Raw genomic sequence first — 16368 nt, 5'->3', positions numbered from 1 at the left:
AACTACTCCGTATATTTCGAGGATTTCGGCTGACTAGTAGGAGGCTCTGTTGTTTTTGGATCTCGGGCGGAATTTGCTCTTGGCATCGCGCGCCCGGCCCGTTCCGACGGACCAACAGACGCGTCCGCCTCCGACGAGCGAGTTGACGAAGCCCCTTCAGCGTCAGACTGGAAATAAATAAATGTATATATATTATATAGCTTTAAACAATAAATCCATTTACACGTCGACAGCGAAAAGCGACAACAGCCGAAAAGTAAGCGACACGGAGACAATCAAGGCCGTTCCAAGGTGATCAAACTTTACAGTAATAATATTGCCAATGGTAATGTTTTTCAGATAATATGTGATAAATAACATCTAGAAAATAACTGAAATGGCAAGCAAAGAGGAAAGAAAAAAGAAAAGAGAAACGAAAAGGAAGTTAAAAGAGAAACGCAAACCTGAAAAGCAAGATTAGAAACTGAAATAAAAAGCAGCGAGCAAAGACACAGACGCGACGGTAGTTTTGTTTTTTTTGGGCTTTTTCTTTTGCTTTTCTTGCTGCATGGATTAATAATACGGCGGATACGCTCTATGTCGTCGCTTTCGTCGGTGCTGAGATTTATCGATCGATTTCCATGGCCATTTCCATTCCCTCGTTCCCCATCTTGATTCCGTTTCCATTCATGTAAATGGTTCCGTTCAGTATTCCCTGGTCTCCAAGCAGTCGCTCTGGTGTCCGTTCTGCCGCTCTCATGACTTCTGAGCCCGCCTCAAAGGCGATGGGAGTGGATTGCAAGTTGTGGAGGCAGGACTCCCAGTTCTTGCCGACAAGTTGGCCCTCGGTGAGGTCTTCCGTGAAAAGGTAGAAGCAGGGTTGGTTGGCGCTGCTGCTGAATCCGTTCATAGGCATGTCGCAGATTGCCATGCCGTAGTTGTTGACTGGGTTGGCAGTGACAAGATACGCGTTGAGGCCTCGGTGTTTAAGCAAGATCTGAGCGTTCTGGAGGAAGGGCGCGAAGTGGTTGTTGATGTACCTCTCCCAACCACGAACTGCTGCCGCCATGTCTTTGTCTTCGGTGCTCACCCGCTGCCAGCTTATTCCAAGGAGGCGAGTTGCATCATCAACTAGGGGTGTTTGTGGACCAGAGGTCGATGTGGAGGTGGAGCCGGCGCTGCTGATATTTCGGTAGGTGTCGTTGTGGGATGAAGATTGGAGTTTGCGATGGATAGAAGCAGCAGCGATATCATCCCAGCCAGAGGCGGAAGAGTCGAGGCGTTGGGATTTGCGGCTGGGGAGGCCCGGTTGACCCGAGCCAGACGCGACGGCAACAGGGGGAGCGGCGGAGGCTTCGGCTTCAGCTTTTTCTTCAAACCAGGTGCCGGTCTGACTCTCAGCCGACAGAGCAAGGCCGGTACGGGGATTCAAAAGGACCATGCCTTCTCCATAGATCGGCTCTTCTGGAGTTTGGCTGCGAAAAGGCGGCTGCTGGGCTGTAGAGGGTTTGCTGGCGTCATCGTCGTTGGACGCGTTGAATTCGTCGTGGGATCGTTTTCGTGATGGGTTGGCAGACAGAGGCGTCGAAGATGAGCCCGACATTGAGAGACCGGAGCGACTGATGGAAGACCGGGGAGGTCCTGATTGGATGCCATTCACAGAAGTAGAGACGGAACCAGGATTGGGGAACTGGGGACGGCTAGGCGGGACGCTGGTAGGGTTGTTGGCGAGGATGTTGTCGGCATTGTGCAGGTATGGTGGAGATAGTACCATTGCTGGCCCGTCGGAATAAGTACTGAAGAGCAATCGGCACATGTTGAGCTATACCGGAGAGGATAGTGCCGACAGCGAGGTGTGAAGCCGTGGTATCTGGAATGTTAAAGGGTGTCTTCAAAAGATCAGTTAGAAAAAACAATATCGGATAACCTGTAAGAAATAAGAAACAATAATAATAAGCAATTGAGAGACGACGAGACGGCGGTCGTGTTGGCAAGGGCGCGAGAGAGGGCGTGGATAGGGCCGAGACGGGTTGGTTGAGAGCTTGCTCCGGGAGAGAAGAGCAAGTATAGACGATGGGGGGACAGGGCGTGGATGAAAGAGATTGACGGTCGAGTTGGACTTGGGGGAGGTTTGACAAAGGAGACAAAAGGCCCGGCAGGGGCGGAGGGAAAAGTAAAAGGAGAGGGTTGGGTGAGGAAGAAAAATGCTCAAGAGAGAAGAAGAAGAAGAGAGAGAGAGAGAGGAAGAAGAGGAAGAAAGACGGAAGAAGGCTGAACTAAAAGATGGGGAAAAGGCGCTGATGATCGGAGCTAAGCCGGATGTGGCAAGCCGCCGGCGAACAGGGCGGTACAAAAAGAGTACCTGACGTACCACGCAATCTCTGAGCAAAGAGCCGTACACTGAGAGTATAGGGGCTCCACCGGCAATCCAGCCAATGACCAACCGTGAATTGCGCCCTGTATTGCCGGAGTAACCAATCGCCAGCCTTGCGCCAGGCCAATCAGATCCCTGTCTTTGTTCCTAAACAAGCTTCTCGGCACTAAATGCGCCAATTAGTGAGCTGCATTTACTCCATCCTTGTCTCTGGTAGGTCTTGGCACAAGCTGACCTCTTCCAAATGCGGCTAGCGCCAGGCTGCTCAGACGGAATGGGAAGCCCCTGCCTTTTTTTCTTTGGAAGGTGCGAAGAACGGGTCACCGGGTATATGAAGCTCCGTTCCGTTAGTGCATCGGAATTTCATCGGGCCGAGTAGCGTCCAAGCCCCCTTTCCTGGAAAAGTTAGGGTGGTACGACAGGGGCGCGGAATTTCGTCGTCACCAGCTGCTCAGACGCAGACTCCAGCGGCCACGTCGGACAGTCGAACAAGAATGCGAGACCGAAACGTCAAAGGGCTCTCTTGACTTCATTTGAAAAAAAAAAAAAGAGTACATAATACTCCGTAATGCTGTCTCTATTCTTGGAATAGGCGCGACTCTGAAAACCCGCCTTCCTTAATGTCAATAAAAGCACCTCTGTGTGCAGGAAATACATCAAACAAATGACATCTAACGGAAACCTTTGCTCCCTAGGACATGTGGCAAGAGTTAATACATGAGAGAGAAAATAGGAATGAAGCGCGAGCAGTGGATAAGCGTCATTAAAGAAGTATTAAAATGACTTGAGAAAAAGGGAAAAAGAAGAATCAAAGTCAAGGACGTCAGCACCCCGACGTCTCCACGCGCCGTCGAAATGTTCATCGTATGGCTAATTCGAAAATCATTTTCTATATTTCATAATTTTTGTTTTCTTTTTTTTTTCTTTCGAGAAAGCAATCACTGGAATAGCTGTTTACTATCGCGAAGTGAGGAAGGAATTAAAGTAGTTGAGATCGAGCAACGATGCCTCTCTGTTTTTTTTTGGAGCTGCGTGTTACCGATAACGTAAATCCTTCAACGTAGGGGATTCAAGGGGGAAATCAATCGGAGTCCGCGATCAAATCACAGGTGGTCCCAACGGCGCTTAAATTATGCGTGGTTTGCAACTGTGCTGCCTGGGATCATGCCTTTCAGGCTATTTGGGTCGTAAGGGCCTCCCAGCTGGACCAAGACACAAATGATCAGGAAAGCGGACACCCCGAAAATAATAACGCGGCGTCTGATTGGATTGGTGGCGCCGTACTCTGCCCAGGACCTGTTGGCTTGGCCGGCATACTCCTTGATCTTCTCTGTGCCCAGCTTATAATGAAGCAGACCGCCGATGGCGATGGCGTATCCGAAAAGCTGGAGCGCGGTCACCGGCGTCTTGTGCCACACAGCGGAAATGGCAACCAGTAAGATATCTTTCAGAACACCACACAGAGTCAGCACGAGTGAGGAGGTTTTTCCGATCTATCAAAAACACTTGTTAGCCAATTTTCCCACAAATGTCCGAAAAAGGAGATAGGGACAAACCTACCAAGAACACAACCGCGACGTTTAGAAGAAATGCAACCATGGCGTTGGCGAGGAGGGTGAACAAGCCAGTCCTCTGGAAATGTTCCATGGTCACATATGGTGCTTCAAAGGCCAGTGCGACGACGAAGTTCATCAACGCGCAGACGGGAGCAAAGTAGTAGAGGGAGACAAGCGGATCCATTTTGTATTCGGCTGAGCTCAGAAGGCGCTGTACCATGACGAGTCGGGTGGCTTCGAAGACAATACCGCCGATCTGGAAGAGGAACCCGACCAGGACGAAATGGATCTCGCCGAAGGAAGCAATGATGACTCCGATCACGATAAAGGAGACATTAAACAGGACTCGCATGTTGGGAGGAGCCATGCCCAGGAACCAGGTGCAGAGAAGAACGGCGACAGGAGTGGTGGCCTTGGGAAGAGGCATGTTAGAATAGCAAATCAGAGCATTCCAGGGGGGAAGAGAGCGAGAGAGCGAGAGAGGGAGAGAGGGAGAGAGGGAGTGAGGGAGAGAAGGAGAGAGGGGAAGAGAGAGAGTGTGTGTGTACGGTACCTTGAGCATCTGGATGAAGGCCACGCTCAAGTAGAGATAGGCCTTGTTTCCGCCGATCAGGCTCAGACTGAAAAAGAAGCCAATTGGGACGATCGCCCGTAGATAGACACGGCCTGTCATCTTAACCTTCTTCCGGCCATCGAGCAGGGTCGTCGTCCGAGCCAGGACCTGGGTCATGAAAGCGGCAAAGGCGAGATGCCATGTTGTGAGGATGATGGCTGCAGGGGGGAGGGTCAGAGAAAGAAGAATGGTGAAAGTAACAGGGTGGCACGCACGAAATGCTAGTCAACAACATCTGTCAGTTAGCTCAGCGCAATGGCATTGAAAAAAGAGACAAGTAAATCCATTCGCGGCAAGGACTCACGGAATCTATCCCGATCTTTGTCAAGCAATTCCTTGTTGAAGAGGATCACGCTGGAGCTGAAGAAGATCCACGAACTGCGGGCCACACGAAGTCTCAGTGAATCAAGCGACACACACACACACACACACCACCACCACCAGGGGGAGAGAATAGAGTAACCCGTCTCACATGACATAGAAAGCAGGATGGAGCGTGGGCTTGGGAGGCTCTGTCTTTGTCGCCGCTGGGTTCACGGTCGGGAGAACGGGGGCATCGGCGGAAGTAGGGGTGGAGGAGGGAGAGGAGGAGGAGGAAGAAGAGGAAGCGGGTTTGTCTTCTCCGGACACCCGGGACTTCTCCTGCTCTGCGATCATCGAGACGGTCGTAGAAAAGGAACGAGCTTGATCAGCAATGAACCGTTGAAAGTCGAACGGCCGCGATCGAAGCAGGTTACTTTGACCGAATGCGCTGGAAGCCAGGGGGAAGATGGTCACAAGGGGATACGAAGGGGGAAAAAAACGAGAGTAAAGAAAAGTGAATATTATTGATGGGAGGGAAATTGAAGCGAGGGAAGGGAGTGCGTGAGGACGAGTTTCAAGGCAAAAAATACCGGGAGGGATGGTTGAAGTTCAGAAAGCGACTAATAATCTTCCGTGGGCGGTCTGGGCGGCCTGGGGTTGCGTGTTGGCAGCAGCAAAGCGTGCCTGGTGGGAGGACTCTCAGCGCCAAAATGTGCTCCAACGCATCCATTAAAGGCACCCCGTACGGAGTATTCACTGTTGTTTAATCTTTTCTTTTCTCTTTTCTTTTCTTTCTTTTTTTTTTTTTTTTTTTTAATTAGATACTCCGTACATAAGAGTGCTACAAGCAATGCTGGAGAACGATCTGAGATTACAGCCAACCCCTAGCCCCCTCCAGCGGGCGCTGCGAACCCTATCTATCAGACGTGCTTGAACTTCGTCCCTGAACCCACTCCCATCCACGGGCAGGCCTGTGTGTGTCACGGCGGTGGGAAATACATCCATAGAACCTTTCATCGGGTGAGTCGCGTCAAGGCGCACGGTGGCCTGGGGATCGGCTCTCCAGAGGCTGCTCCACCACCCCACGGCTTCAGTGACCAGAGCTTACGCAAGTCCACTCTCTCACCCTCTCACCCTCACCCTCACCCTCACGCATCGCCAACATTTAAGTTACAGATGTATGATGCGTGTACTCCGTACGGAGTACAGTACGAATGTATCTCTTCGGCGTACCACGCACACCTTTTCCGCTCCACCGCGACAGATGAGGCAATCCTCTCCTCCAACAGCACCCGGCCAGTTCAACCCGTTATCGGCATGGTGCCCATACTACAATACAGCAATCAGCCAGGAAAGAAACGGTGGAGAGTGGACCTCGTCGACGACTCCGTTCCAAAAGGGCAGATCCGTTGCCATCCAGGGTCGATCTGGCAAGCCGCACTCCCACTAGCCCGCAAAGGGAAATCATGCCGGCCGGCGTGGGCTTCTGAGTGGCTGATAATGAGCCACTGTGGATCCCTGTTCCCCCTTTTAGTGTTCTCGGTCAAAGAGGAAAGTCCCACATGTCATGCAGTGTAAGAACGCAGGTTAACGTATATGTATGTATGTATGTATGTATGGACAGTACAGCGCCAGGCAAAATTAGCATAGAAATTAGCGTGTACAGTAGCGTATTTAATACTGGAATTCTATTGGAGGCTGGTGTATTTGGCGGTAATCTGTAATTTATTCCCTCTAAGCCTATTTTGGTTATATTAGAATTCTATCCATAGAATGGAACTCTTCCCAGCAACACCCCTTGAGGCAGAGAGCTACTATACAAACTGAGCAACCACACAGTGATCTAGAGATCTGGTCTTTCTTTATTTGACTCTGTTGCTTTTTATACTGACACCAGGCACAAACTGCCATAGCTGACAATATAGTTCATGAATGAATAAGATCTGTATTTGATTGTTGTGTGTACTCCGTAGCGGTGTTATGAATGTAGACCAACCAAGCACCAAATGAATGTAGGCCAGCCCAGCATCAGATGACATCAGATGTTCAGGGGAACTCATGTGACCCCCAACTCTGAATGTATAAGGATCACATGATTTGCATGGATTGTGGAAACCTCAGTATTCAGTCTTCTAGTTAGTGAACCTATATGTTCTATACATGACTCCCTCCCATCAGTTGTGGGCATTGTGAGGACCGCGACCCTCCTGATGGAGCCGGCGGACCAGGATAAGGTTGTTCCAGGGCGAAGCCCTAAACCCTAGGCAGAGAACTTGCTAAAGGGATAAATGTTTATCCAGCATGGAAGCTTATTGTGTGTATATAGTGAGCCCTCACCCCAAGCCTCCTTTCTACAGAGTACTTTAATGCTATTAAAGAGGTAAAATCATCATATTGAAATAAATTTCTTGAAAATGCTTGAAATTTTTAAAGCATATAAATATACTATAGAGAAAAGAGTGAAAAAAACTCCAATTCTAGAATTCTCAGACTCTGAAAATGAAATAGAAAATAAAGCTATTCCATTTAAAGAGAAATGCAATACCTCTTTTCAGAGAACCACCAAGTTACCCACCAATAGATTGAAATGAATATGAAAATCCAGATTGAGAATGGCCTAGTCTTCGAGAAATAGAGATTAAGAACTCTATTTTTTCAGGCTCTATAATCAGTACACCTGGCCCAGATGGTATATCTTTTCTTATACCACAAAAGATCTATCCAGTACTTAAAGATAAGTTATTCAAGCTATACTCTATACTATTTGAAAAGGGATACCATCCTGAAATCTGGAGAGAAGCTACTGGAGTTATTCTAAAGAAACCAAATAGAAAAGCTTCAATACCAAAATCATACAGAATCATCTCTCTTAACGGAAACTGATCTGGGACTTGCTCAGCAACAAATGCTAAGCGCCCACCCGACAAGTACTTCATGAGCCTTGGAGCCTACTCGCTTCCTTTGAACATACAACCTAAGCAGGCCACAACTCTCTCCGTTCCCGTAATTCTTGGTATTATAAACAACCCGAGACGATTCATAACAAGATGCCCATTAAACAGTAAATTCAACCGTCAGCGACTCTGAACGCAACGCAAACAGAGATGGACTTCCTCGACTCCTCCTTCTTCACCAAAGCAGGCCATAAGAGCTTGCCAACCGCTGCAGAGGTTGGCTCCCTCTCAGAACAGTTCAACAAACATCCACGGCCCGCACCGGTTAAATTTGAGCATCTAAATCTTCTCGTCAAGTTTGGGCCGTCTGTGGCGGTTGAAGAAGCCCTAACTCTCCGCATGCTTCGAACATCTTTCGCTGAGAAGATACCTGTCCCCGAGGTGTATGGTTGGAGAGTTTATCAAAATTCTGTGTTCATTTATATGGAGCTTATTCAGGGAGACACGCTACATGATCGATGGGATTCTCTCAATGAGCCGGATAGAAACTTTATTTGCGGCCAGTTACGGGAGATTATTTCTTCCCTTCGGCAAATTGAGCTAGATCCTTGCGACTCATTTATCGGTATGCACGTATCCCGCAATGTCTATCAGCGGAGTCGCTTACTGAGGTGTAGGATCCATCAACCGCGCACGTTTGCACGATTATGTCTTCCCAACCATCCCTCAATCAGGACCTTTTAAAAATGTGAAAGCATTCAACGACTGGTTTTCTTCTCTGCCTCAAAGCTGGCTTCCTGATTCGAAGAGATATCGGGATCCTTATCGAGACTACCTACCAGACGATGGGGCCATCAGGTTGACTCATGGAGACTTGCATCGGGGTAATATTCTAATTTCACCAGCTGGTCGCCCACGTGTCCTTGCTGTAGTTGATTGGGCTCATGCTGGCTGGTACCCAGAATACTGGGAGTATTGCAAGGCCTTATACACATCAGAATATAAGGGGGAATGGCGCAATGTTTGGATTCCCAAATTCTTAACTGCGTACCAGCCTGAGTTCGCTGCTTTCGGTGAATATGTGCTGCAGATTGGAGCAGTATAAGTATTGATTTTGTACTTAGCCTTCTAAATTACATTTGTCATGATCATTTACCGAGCTTTTCTTTCCAATATCCTTCATAAGCTATGTACTCGAGTGTGCTTCACCCCGTACTGATGATTGACCAGAGAAACAATTGCTAAATGCCAGAAACCAAAATGAAAAATGGGATTTACTAATAAGGGCCTCGTTGACCAGTTGAAACTCCGCAGTCATATCAGAAAACAAAAATAAGCAACATGATTCAAATCCAAATAGGGCTAGCCCAGTATCACAATCAACAGTAACAAATATGGCATTTCACATCCGATTTATGCGCAAATTCCGAGTTCACTGACCCCTGCCTCAACCACACCCGCCGCCAACCAGGTTCAAGCCAACACCATGATTTGGAGAATCACATGCAGACTGAACAATCTGGATCACATTTTCATTGATATATTGATGGTGGACTAGACAGCATACATAATCCATTGTCCATTCTTGGCACCTTCTGTTGGTGGTCTAGATTTCTTTGGTGTAAGCAATCATGCCTACATAAACAAAATCCAAGAGCAACTTACATCATTGACAGGAGCCAGGAAGTTTTGACTAATTGCTGGTGGAGGAATCTGGGTCACTGCAACTTCAATTGTGCACTTGGGGGAGGAGTCTGTAACCAGCAGGCCTGAGAATCCAAATCTGGAATGATGTGTTGAGAGTTGCCTGATTGCAAGTCTGGTATAGAGCTGCAGGGTTAAGTTGATTGCATAGTTCTGCTTAAACTCCAGCCGGTAGCCAGCCATCAGGGCACCAACAATGTGGATCATAGTTCCACAATCCTGATCAGAGGCAGGAGGTACAAAAATCACAAAATGGGCACATTAGCTTGCCACGTTGCAGTACACAATAAGAGAAATGTTTCGAGGGGCCATCCCAAATAAAAACAAACTAGCAATTAGACAACTGGAGTTGTCGAGAAGGCGCGTGAGTAAAGGCAGTGGAGGTAGATATAGCAAAGGACAAAGCAGAGACTTGATGTTGAAGACTGTTCTTTCTTTCCATTCTCTCTCAAGAGAATCTGCAGCCTTAAATATTCCATTCAGGTCTTCTGAAAGGACATAACCACCTGTAACAGAGAATTAAAAATACCCAAGTACAGGTGCTTGCCAGAACAGGAGTCATCTGCCATCATAGTAGCACCAATGAAAATCCTAAACTTGATCTGGGCTGCGGCAGAAGTGATCAAGAGCAAATCAGCCATTATGGAATGTGATCCATTGAAATGTTCTAATGCAGCACAGCATCTCAATATTGGGTGATTGCTGGGAAGTCTTGGGATGTTGGTGAACAACTTGTGGAGTCTGAGCCAATAATGTGACCCTGTACAGAGTACAGAGTACAGAGTACAGAGTACAGAGTACTATGTTCAAAAATCCAACTTAAGCACCTTGTTGGTGAGTTCGCAGGGGTTGAGGCTCATTTGGAGAGACCTGATTGGAAATACTCTGTAAGGGATCCTGCCGCGAGCACACAGTGGAGGCAGTGGGGTGAGCTTTCAGTTGAAGCTGATCTTCCCAGCCCAACGCCGAAGACATTGTCAATACAGGTAGAGACACTACACATATGATCTGGAATGTCAGTTGGCAACAGTAAAAGTGGTAAAGAAAATAGAAGCCAGTCTGACAACCAGTTTCATCCAGAGGCCATGCACCCGTGCATTCTCCATGAGGGAGCAGCAAATGCATTCAATGAGAGTTGTGAGTGTAGTCTTTAAGGCATATATTGATTCTCTCATGTTGAAGCATCAAGTTCTGGATAAGAATCACTCACATCTGCTGTTCAACAACATTAGCAATTCACTTAAGCAAGAGAGAAGGGCCCCAAAATGCAAGGAGGAAGAGGTAAGTAGAGGAAGATCCAAGACAGGACCAGAGCTTCACAACCTTCCAGTTTGTAGAATAAGCCTAGCACATCAGAAAGATCCAATGACTGGCACAAGTTCTTAAAATTTTCATCAGAACCAAGATGTCTCAGCATACCAATTCATCTTATTATCTTATTTATTTAAAATTACAAGATCAATAGGGGATTCCAACTGATATTTGGGTATGAAGATCAGTTGCCTATACACTCCTGTGTACTAATGGGACCCTTCTAAATCGTTCCCTAGTTCTGTATGTTCGCTACAGAATTTGAGGTGCCGATGTAACCATGTATAAGTAACATGGCAGAAGCACTGTTTGGTACTCCCGCAGAAGTTAAAAGTGTACAGAGTAAGTACTCCGTAGTGGATCTACAGTTTACAAATCCTCCCCATTTCTGCTATGGCGAAGAGAAGCGATCACATGTTCCTTTTGGATAACCTCTGGCAGAAATCTTCATCCATCTCCATTGTCAGGTGATTCTCAATTAGGCGAACCGTCAACGCTATATATATATATATATATATATATAAGATTCTGAGGATTCAAAACAATGCTAGCAGAAGCACAAGATCATATGAATTTAAGTTTGGGCCAATTCAAAGTCACTGATATTAAATTTTCTGATACATTAATTATCAAACATCCAAGAGCATCCCAGCAGACCGAGAAGGAGGTTCAACAGGTGACCAGCTGAAGAGAGAAAGGAAGCTATGTGGGCCCATGCGAAAGGGCCCAATCAATGAAGCAGTGCTTCCTTGGAAGCGCCACTGTTCAGCTTATGGAGCGAGATAACCATCCTTATTACCCCTAACGTTGCAACTTGAAGCTACTCTTGTTAGTTACATCCACGAGAATGTTGCAGAGATCTTACTGTTGAAAACTGCGTCAATAGATCCTGCCTAACGTACGCTGCAATAGTGAGGGCTGTTGAGAGTACCGACAATATCGCTGATGTTACAGATGCCAGCCTTAGAACACGTCGAGTACGAGTAAGTTGGAAACTGCAAGGGTTCGTTTGCAGAGCGCGCGCAAGACACCCAAAGTCGGATATACCAAGCGCAGAGGAAAACAAGCTCGCCGGAGGTGAAAACCATACTCAAGGAATAGAGGATACGGCGGCTTCCTGGAGAAATACCGTTGACGAAGAATCTGTGTATGTCAGGCACGGTCGGCTGTCAAGGGAAACCAAAACTTACAGTAGCAGCACGAGGACCTTCAGAAGAATGACGCTTAGCGAAAAAATACCGCTCGATCGAGAATGTAGTGTGCTGAGACTCAGGTACTTGGAAGAGTTAGCCCTGCCCAAGACGGTCGCAGGCTTCAACGGTTGTTACCTCATTTGCTGTTTGCAGCACAAGAATAAAACCGACTACCAGTGGGAGAATTGGTCTCGAGTCATCTGCAGACCTTTGATCAGACTCGTCAAACCAAGTCGAGACTCTGCTGCTCATCCTTGTTGAAGACTGGCTCATAGACAGCGAGGACAAGCGACGCGACTGATCCAGCAAAGACGAGAAGTCCTACACCAGCCTGGCACAAGACAGCCGTCTGATTCAAGGAGGCAGGGCGCCATGTAACCCGGCGCGCGATCGAACTTAACCAAACTGCGTGACCACCACCTCCGCTGATAAGGCAAGCTGCCGCGGATGCAGTTAACTGGAATAGGCTATGCACTTCCATATCTTTTGCTCTTGATGCATACAGTTTGGGAGAGGAATCCGTCCATCATCTACATTATAGGATTACTCTTATATCTCTACTTCAGAAAGCCAGAGGCGTGATCGCCAGAGCTTCAAAGGCACAGCCTATTTCCAATCTCTGATATCTTGGTGAAATGTTCATGTTGGACAAGTAGTATCACACGCAGATGACCCCATGAGGAAAATGCACAACCCATTACTTTTTAACTACAAGTTCAAGTTGGCAAGACGCTCATTTCAGATCTCCACGATCGCCCTGAGCAGGCAAGTGAACTCGGACGCAATGGATATAAACCGCACCGAATCCATTCAACGCTCCAACCCAGACGGTCAAAAGTTGTTTTTATCTTGCTCGGTGATCTAGTTAACAATTTTGTGAGTTTACTGAGCGGACGTTAGCAAAATGGATCCTGAGCCTTGGCACACTCCTGCCACCAAGCACCGCAAACCTCGTCGAAAGATATTAACGAGTTTGGATCGCCGCAGGATCTGCTTATACCGCGAGAAGAATCCGCATGTGACGCAATCAGAGATTGGAGGTAAATTATTCCCAGACCATTCACTACTATGCTGAGCAACTTCATACTGATTACATTGCAGACGCGTTTGGAGTGGATCGAAGGTATCGCTGGGGCTTTCCTCAAACCCCTTGGTCTATATGTACCTGACATCTTCCCACAGCACAGTTTCCAAGATTTTAAGCCAAAAGGAGAAATATCTCCCGCTGGACGTGGAAACCCGGTCCGGGGGGGAGATGGTCCGGTATCTATCCGTGCAGCAGATCTGGGTTCCGCAGACTCAGAGCCCACATTCGAATCTCTCACTGATCGACCAACCGGCCCGTTGCTCCAAGCAAGCCACTCGTTGTTGAGACAACTGGAAGGAGAGCAAGGTAGTGAGAGCCATAAGCATACAGTTTCACTCAAGCACAGTCAGGGATGAATGCCTCTCCCGACAAGATCCGCGATGATCTTTTGGGCAGTCGCTGGTGTAATTGCCCTTTGGCGAATCTGTTATCGTTGGCTAACTCTTTGGGTCATAGAAGGGCTCTCCATAGGTAGCGGAAAGAGTATATATTTTCAACCGGATTTAGCATGCTACGACGGGCTTCGAAGCGGGCCTGGCGGCCCCAGGCCCATATCCACACTCGTGGACGCGGGCAACAACTCACATTTGTACTCGATGGAACACACAAACACGGTACTCAGCCAGGAAAGCAGAGACACGCCCATGATACTTTGTGCGCATGCGTCGGGCAACATTGACTGGCTGAAAGCGACGCATCCCGTTCCTGCCAACAATATTCAGAGCGAAGGTCCTGAAGCGCACCGAGTGTGGGAGTGGGGACCTACTATGGCACAGCAGGAGGGCATCGGCCCAAATGATGCTTTACAGTATTCATTCAACGGCGCACCCTTTTCGGAACCCCAGTCAGTATTAGAGGACGCTTTGGTCAACGTGTGTGGTAGGTCTCTTCTCTTTGTTGCTCGTGTTCTTCAACCTGTCAATACGCACCGGTCTTGCTGATATTCACTCTGTATTCCTGTAGATGACCTCACGTGTGAAGTTTCGCCGGGGCCATATCCTTTTTCCCCAGTTCCCCAAGGGACCAGTTCTCATTGTGTTATCTCTCCGCAGCTCAACAGATGTTCTATCCGAGCCAAGGTGTCACATTTCGAGGATTGATCATCAATGATCTTATGAGACGGGGGGATAAGTCGGAGGCACATCTTGGCCATCCCGAGACTCCTCCCCAATCCGGACTAGCCCAAGCATGTACTCAGTTGGTGCGTCGATACAATCTGGAAACGTGTACAGGTTTCATGCTCGAGATGTATTCGCGACTACTTGAGTTGGAGGGATTAAGGTCAATGGGAGATATAAATAGCTTAAACTTGGCGCTGTTATGGTAATCGACAACATGAAAGCGACGTAAAATTCTTAACTCTAGGATGAGCTAGACCCGATCACTGGATGCTTAATCACAATGGCTATCATAATCGCGGAGCTTCCGATGGCTGGAGCTATTCCTTTTATGGTTTAAGGGACTTGCTTTTTGTAAAGTCGAAGTTGGTTATCGTGCCAAATTTCAGATGTTCCTCTCTTCCTGCTTTGTCCACATACTACCCCGGCTTCTTTATCAGAGAACGATCGAGAAGTTATCACGCGGTATTCCTTGGAGGCTCTATTGATCACTTGCGAAAGTCACTTCAGGATGTCGAGTGAGTATATACTGCGGTCAGTTCCCTTGACGGCGCCGACGATTCATCTGAACAAGACTCTATCAACAACACTTTCTCAATGGATCCGTGCATCGATCAAACTATATAAGATTGGTCTTATATATCTTTTCCTGGTGGCCAAGAGTATCATCATTACCTATTTAAATGCAGAAGCGGCGCTGTATTCAGTGTAATTTTTTAAGCCTTGGGAGAAGTTCAACTTGGAGAGGTAATGTCGCACTTGGCCCATAGAGAACTTGTATAATCCATTACTTTATGGCAATAAGTTCAAAGTGGTGAGACAGCTCACACCTGAAAACTTGTAAGCCTGAGTAGATTTGCATTCCCGGCTTCCACACTGGCTCTGAACAGGCGATTGGACAGGGTCAAACATTTATTAGTGCATGAAATCCCTCCACAGGTCCAGGTGGTGTTTCCAGTGTGCGGCGTGAGTTTTGCTAGATATTTTGCCTGCCTACTTGAAGCACATATAATGGATATGGTTTCTATTTTGAACAATGACGACAACCCTTCCTTCCTCATCCGATGATCTTCAAACTCAGTCGGTCCCAACCCATACCACGAGGGTTTCGATGCGCAAGGCACCGCTATTCAAACCCATTAGGATCCCGGTACGGTGCGCCCAGAGACACATTACGGACCGAACCATGCCGTATATTTTCCATCTTCCTATGCACCATGCGGTCATCATGGCTCCATTCCGTCCGATAGCATACCACGCGTCAAGCCTCAAGAAGAACTGCTGTCTTCCAAGGACTTATTTGGCAGGATCGATGAGCGCCGAACAGCAGCCAAGAGCAGCAACAAAAGCAGGCAAAAGAAAAAATATCCATGTCCATATGCGGCAGAACACTCGTGCAAAGAAATGTTCTCCGCGCCTGGCCATGCTGCTAGGCATAGCAAAACCCACACTGGCGAAAAAAATGTGCGTTGTCCCATCTGCAACAAGGCATTCGCGCGACGCGACAATATGAGGCAACACCACCAGACGCACCGCGAAGAAGATGTTGGCGGCATTGCAAAGATGGCATTCCGGTCCTCCACTGCAGTTGGAGGGAATCTGGGTCAATCGATTATGTAAATAGCTCAACAGATTTTTGGCTCTGTTATGGTATATCTGCCTCGAAATGGAAGCCATATGGCAATGACAAGCGGTGGGGCGTCCTATTTATCTTGCTCTATTTTGATACTGAAATTTCCTGTTATGCACTTTTGCTTTGGTACCAATCTGTCCATTTTCTGTGTTTTCATTTTTTTTTTGTTTTTTTGCAGATAAAGGTTGCCATATATCAGGAACAGCGTGATTGCTTGGTAGTTCTTGGTAGCAAAGGTCCTTTTTGCGCTTCAACCTTAAAGGCGTCGACATCGTCTGGCTTGGTAGAGAACTTGGTCCGGGGTACAAATTGTACTGACACATTGGACAAAAATCGACGATAGGATGTCTCTATTTTCAACAAGCTGATAGAACTCTTCAACATGGAGCTCTTTCAATTGGAAAGGCACATGCTTAGCCAAAGGCAGCTCTGTTTCCGGGCCACTTCCCCAACAAGTCCGCCGGCACCTTCAATGCGGCGAACATCCTTTACTGAGAGGATCCAATTCGGCATTGTTGAAATTAAGCATCCTACCCCCAGAAGGGTCGCAGTGGATACTTGGTTCTATCCATGACAATAAAGTATGCGACCTCAATAGCTTAA

At 47.6% G+C, this 16368-nt stretch overlaps 8 protein-coding genes across 8 annotated transcripts; 4 read left to right on the top strand and 4 right to left on the bottom strand.

The window, feature by feature from the left end:
- Positions 1-207: 207 nt before the first annotated feature.
- On the bottom strand, positions 208-1795 carry CIMG_03446 (uncharacterized protein; the record flags this gene model as incomplete). The annotated part of the gene is made up of 1 exon (XM_001244004.2): positions 208-1795. One exon carries the CDS (start codon positions 1793-1795, stop codon positions 605-607), a length of 1191 nt encoding a protein of 396 aa, XP_001244005.2. The 3' UTR covers positions 208-604.
- A 1117-nt stretch (positions 1796-2912) lies between these two features.
- On the bottom strand, positions 2913-5374 carry CIMG_03445 (uncharacterized protein). The gene is made up of 6 exons (XM_001244003.2): positions 4995-5374; positions 4827-4900; positions 4738-4743; positions 4463-4680; positions 3914-4321; positions 2913-3846 (listed from the first exon to the last, which is right to left on the bottom strand). The coding sequence occupies exons 1-6, from the start codon at positions 5177-5179 to the stop codon at positions 3484-3486; spliced, it is 1254 nt and encodes a 417-aa protein (XP_001244004.1). The 5' UTR covers positions 5180-5374; the 3' UTR covers positions 2913-3483.
- A 241-nt stretch (positions 5375-5615) lies between these two features.
- On the top strand, positions 5616-6520 carry CIMG_03444 (uncharacterized protein). The gene is made up of 2 exons (XM_001244002.2): positions 5616-5933; positions 6002-6520. The coding sequence occupies exon 2, from the start codon at positions 6002-6004 to the stop codon at positions 6401-6403; it is 402 nt and encodes a 133-aa protein (XP_001244003.1). The 5' UTR covers positions 5616-5933; the 3' UTR covers positions 6404-6520.
- Positions 6521-7929: 1409 nt separating this feature from the next.
- On the top strand, positions 7930-8824 carry CIMG_03443 (phosphotransferase enzyme family protein; the record flags this gene model as incomplete). Its single annotated transcript, XM_001244001.1, has 2 exons — positions 7930-8344; positions 8397-8824. The coding sequence occupies 2 exons, from the start codon at positions 7930-7932 to the stop codon at positions 8822-8824; spliced, it is 843 nt and encodes a 280-aa protein (XP_001244002.1).
- A 342-nt stretch (positions 8825-9166) lies between these two features.
- On the bottom strand, positions 9167-9606 carry CIMG_03442 (uncharacterized protein; the record flags this gene model as incomplete). The annotated part of the gene is made up of 2 exons (XM_001244000.1): positions 9167-9325; positions 9385-9606. The coding sequence occupies 2 exons, from the start codon at positions 9604-9606 to the stop codon at positions 9167-9169; spliced, it is 381 nt and encodes a 126-aa protein (XP_001244001.1).
- Positions 9607-11464: 1858 nt separating this feature from the next.
- On the bottom strand, positions 11465-12408 carry CIMG_03440 (uncharacterized protein; the record flags this gene model as incomplete). The annotated part of the gene is made up of 4 exons (XM_001243998.2): positions 11465-11554; positions 11637-11877; positions 11925-12010; positions 12157-12408. 4 exons carry the CDS (start codon positions 12406-12408, stop codon positions 11465-11467), a joined length of 669 nt encoding a protein of 222 aa, XP_001243999.2.
- A 293-nt stretch (positions 12409-12701) lies between these two features.
- CIMG_11121 (uncharacterized protein) lies at positions 12702-14474 on the top strand. Its single transcript, XM_012358244.1, has 5 exons — positions 12702-12967; positions 13029-13050; positions 13115-13320; positions 13471-13893; positions 13978-14474. The coding sequence occupies exons 1-5, from the start codon at positions 12832-12834 to the stop codon at positions 14112-14114; spliced, it is 924 nt and encodes a 307-aa protein (XP_012213667.1). The 5' UTR covers positions 12702-12831; the 3' UTR covers positions 14115-14474.
- Positions 14475-15107: 633 nt separating this feature from the next.
- On the top strand, positions 15108-16306 carry CIMG_11120 (C2H2 transcription factor). The gene has a single exon (XM_012358243.1). It carries the CDS (start codon positions 15169-15171, stop codon positions 15643-15645), a length of 477 nt encoding a protein of 158 aa, XP_012213666.1. The 5' UTR covers positions 15108-15168; the 3' UTR covers positions 15646-16306.
- Positions 16307-16368: the final 62 nt, after the last annotated feature.

Source organism: Coccidioides immitis (genome assembly GCF_000149335.2).
Source record: "Coccidioides immitis RS genomic scaffold supercont3.6, whole genome shotgun sequence".
Lineage (NCBI taxonomy): Eukaryota > Fungi > Ascomycota > Eurotiomycetes > Onygenales > Onygenaceae > Coccidioides > Coccidioides immitis.
Note: the sequence above shows the minus strand (reverse complement) of the source record. Positions and strands in the feature narration are given on the sequence as shown.

What these genes read in the sequence shown, in the direction of transcription:
- CIMG_03445 (XM_001244003.2), bottom strand. Translation starts at nt 5,179, where the DNA reads ATGATCGCAGAGCAGGAGAAGTCCCGGGTGTCCGGAGAAGACAAACCC. An exon ending in CATCCTGCTTTCTATGTCAT is followed by an intron (nt 4,901 to 4,994) that starts GTGAGACGGGTT and finishes TGTGGCCCGCAG; the next exon opens with TTCGTGGATCTTCTTCAGCT. An exon ending in CCTTCATCCAGATGCTCAAG is followed by an intron (nt 4,322 to 4,462) that starts GTACCGTACACA and finishes CCTCTTCCCAAG; the next exon opens with GCCACCACTCCTGTCGCCGT.
- CIMG_03444 (XM_001244002.2), top strand. Translation starts at nt 6,002, where the DNA reads ATGTATGATGCGTGTACTCCGTACGGAGTACAGTACGAATGTATCTCT.
- CIMG_11121 (XM_012358244.1), top strand. Translation starts at nt 12,832, where the DNA reads ATGGATCCTGAGCCTTGGCACACTCCTGCCACCAAGCACCGCAAACCT. An exon ending in GCGTTTGGAGTGGATCGAAG is followed by an intron (nt 13,051 to 13,114) that starts GTATCGCTGGGG and finishes CCCACAGCACAG; the next exon opens with TTTCCAAGATTTTAAGCCAA. An exon ending in CGCTTTGGTCAACGTGTGTG is followed by an intron (nt 13,894 to 13,977) that starts GTAGGTCTCTTC and finishes GTATTCCTGTAG; the next exon opens with ATGACCTCACGTGTGAAGTT.
- CIMG_11120 (XM_012358243.1), top strand. Translation starts at nt 15,169, where the DNA reads ATGACGACAACCCTTCCTTCCTCATCCGATGATCTTCAAACTCAGTCG.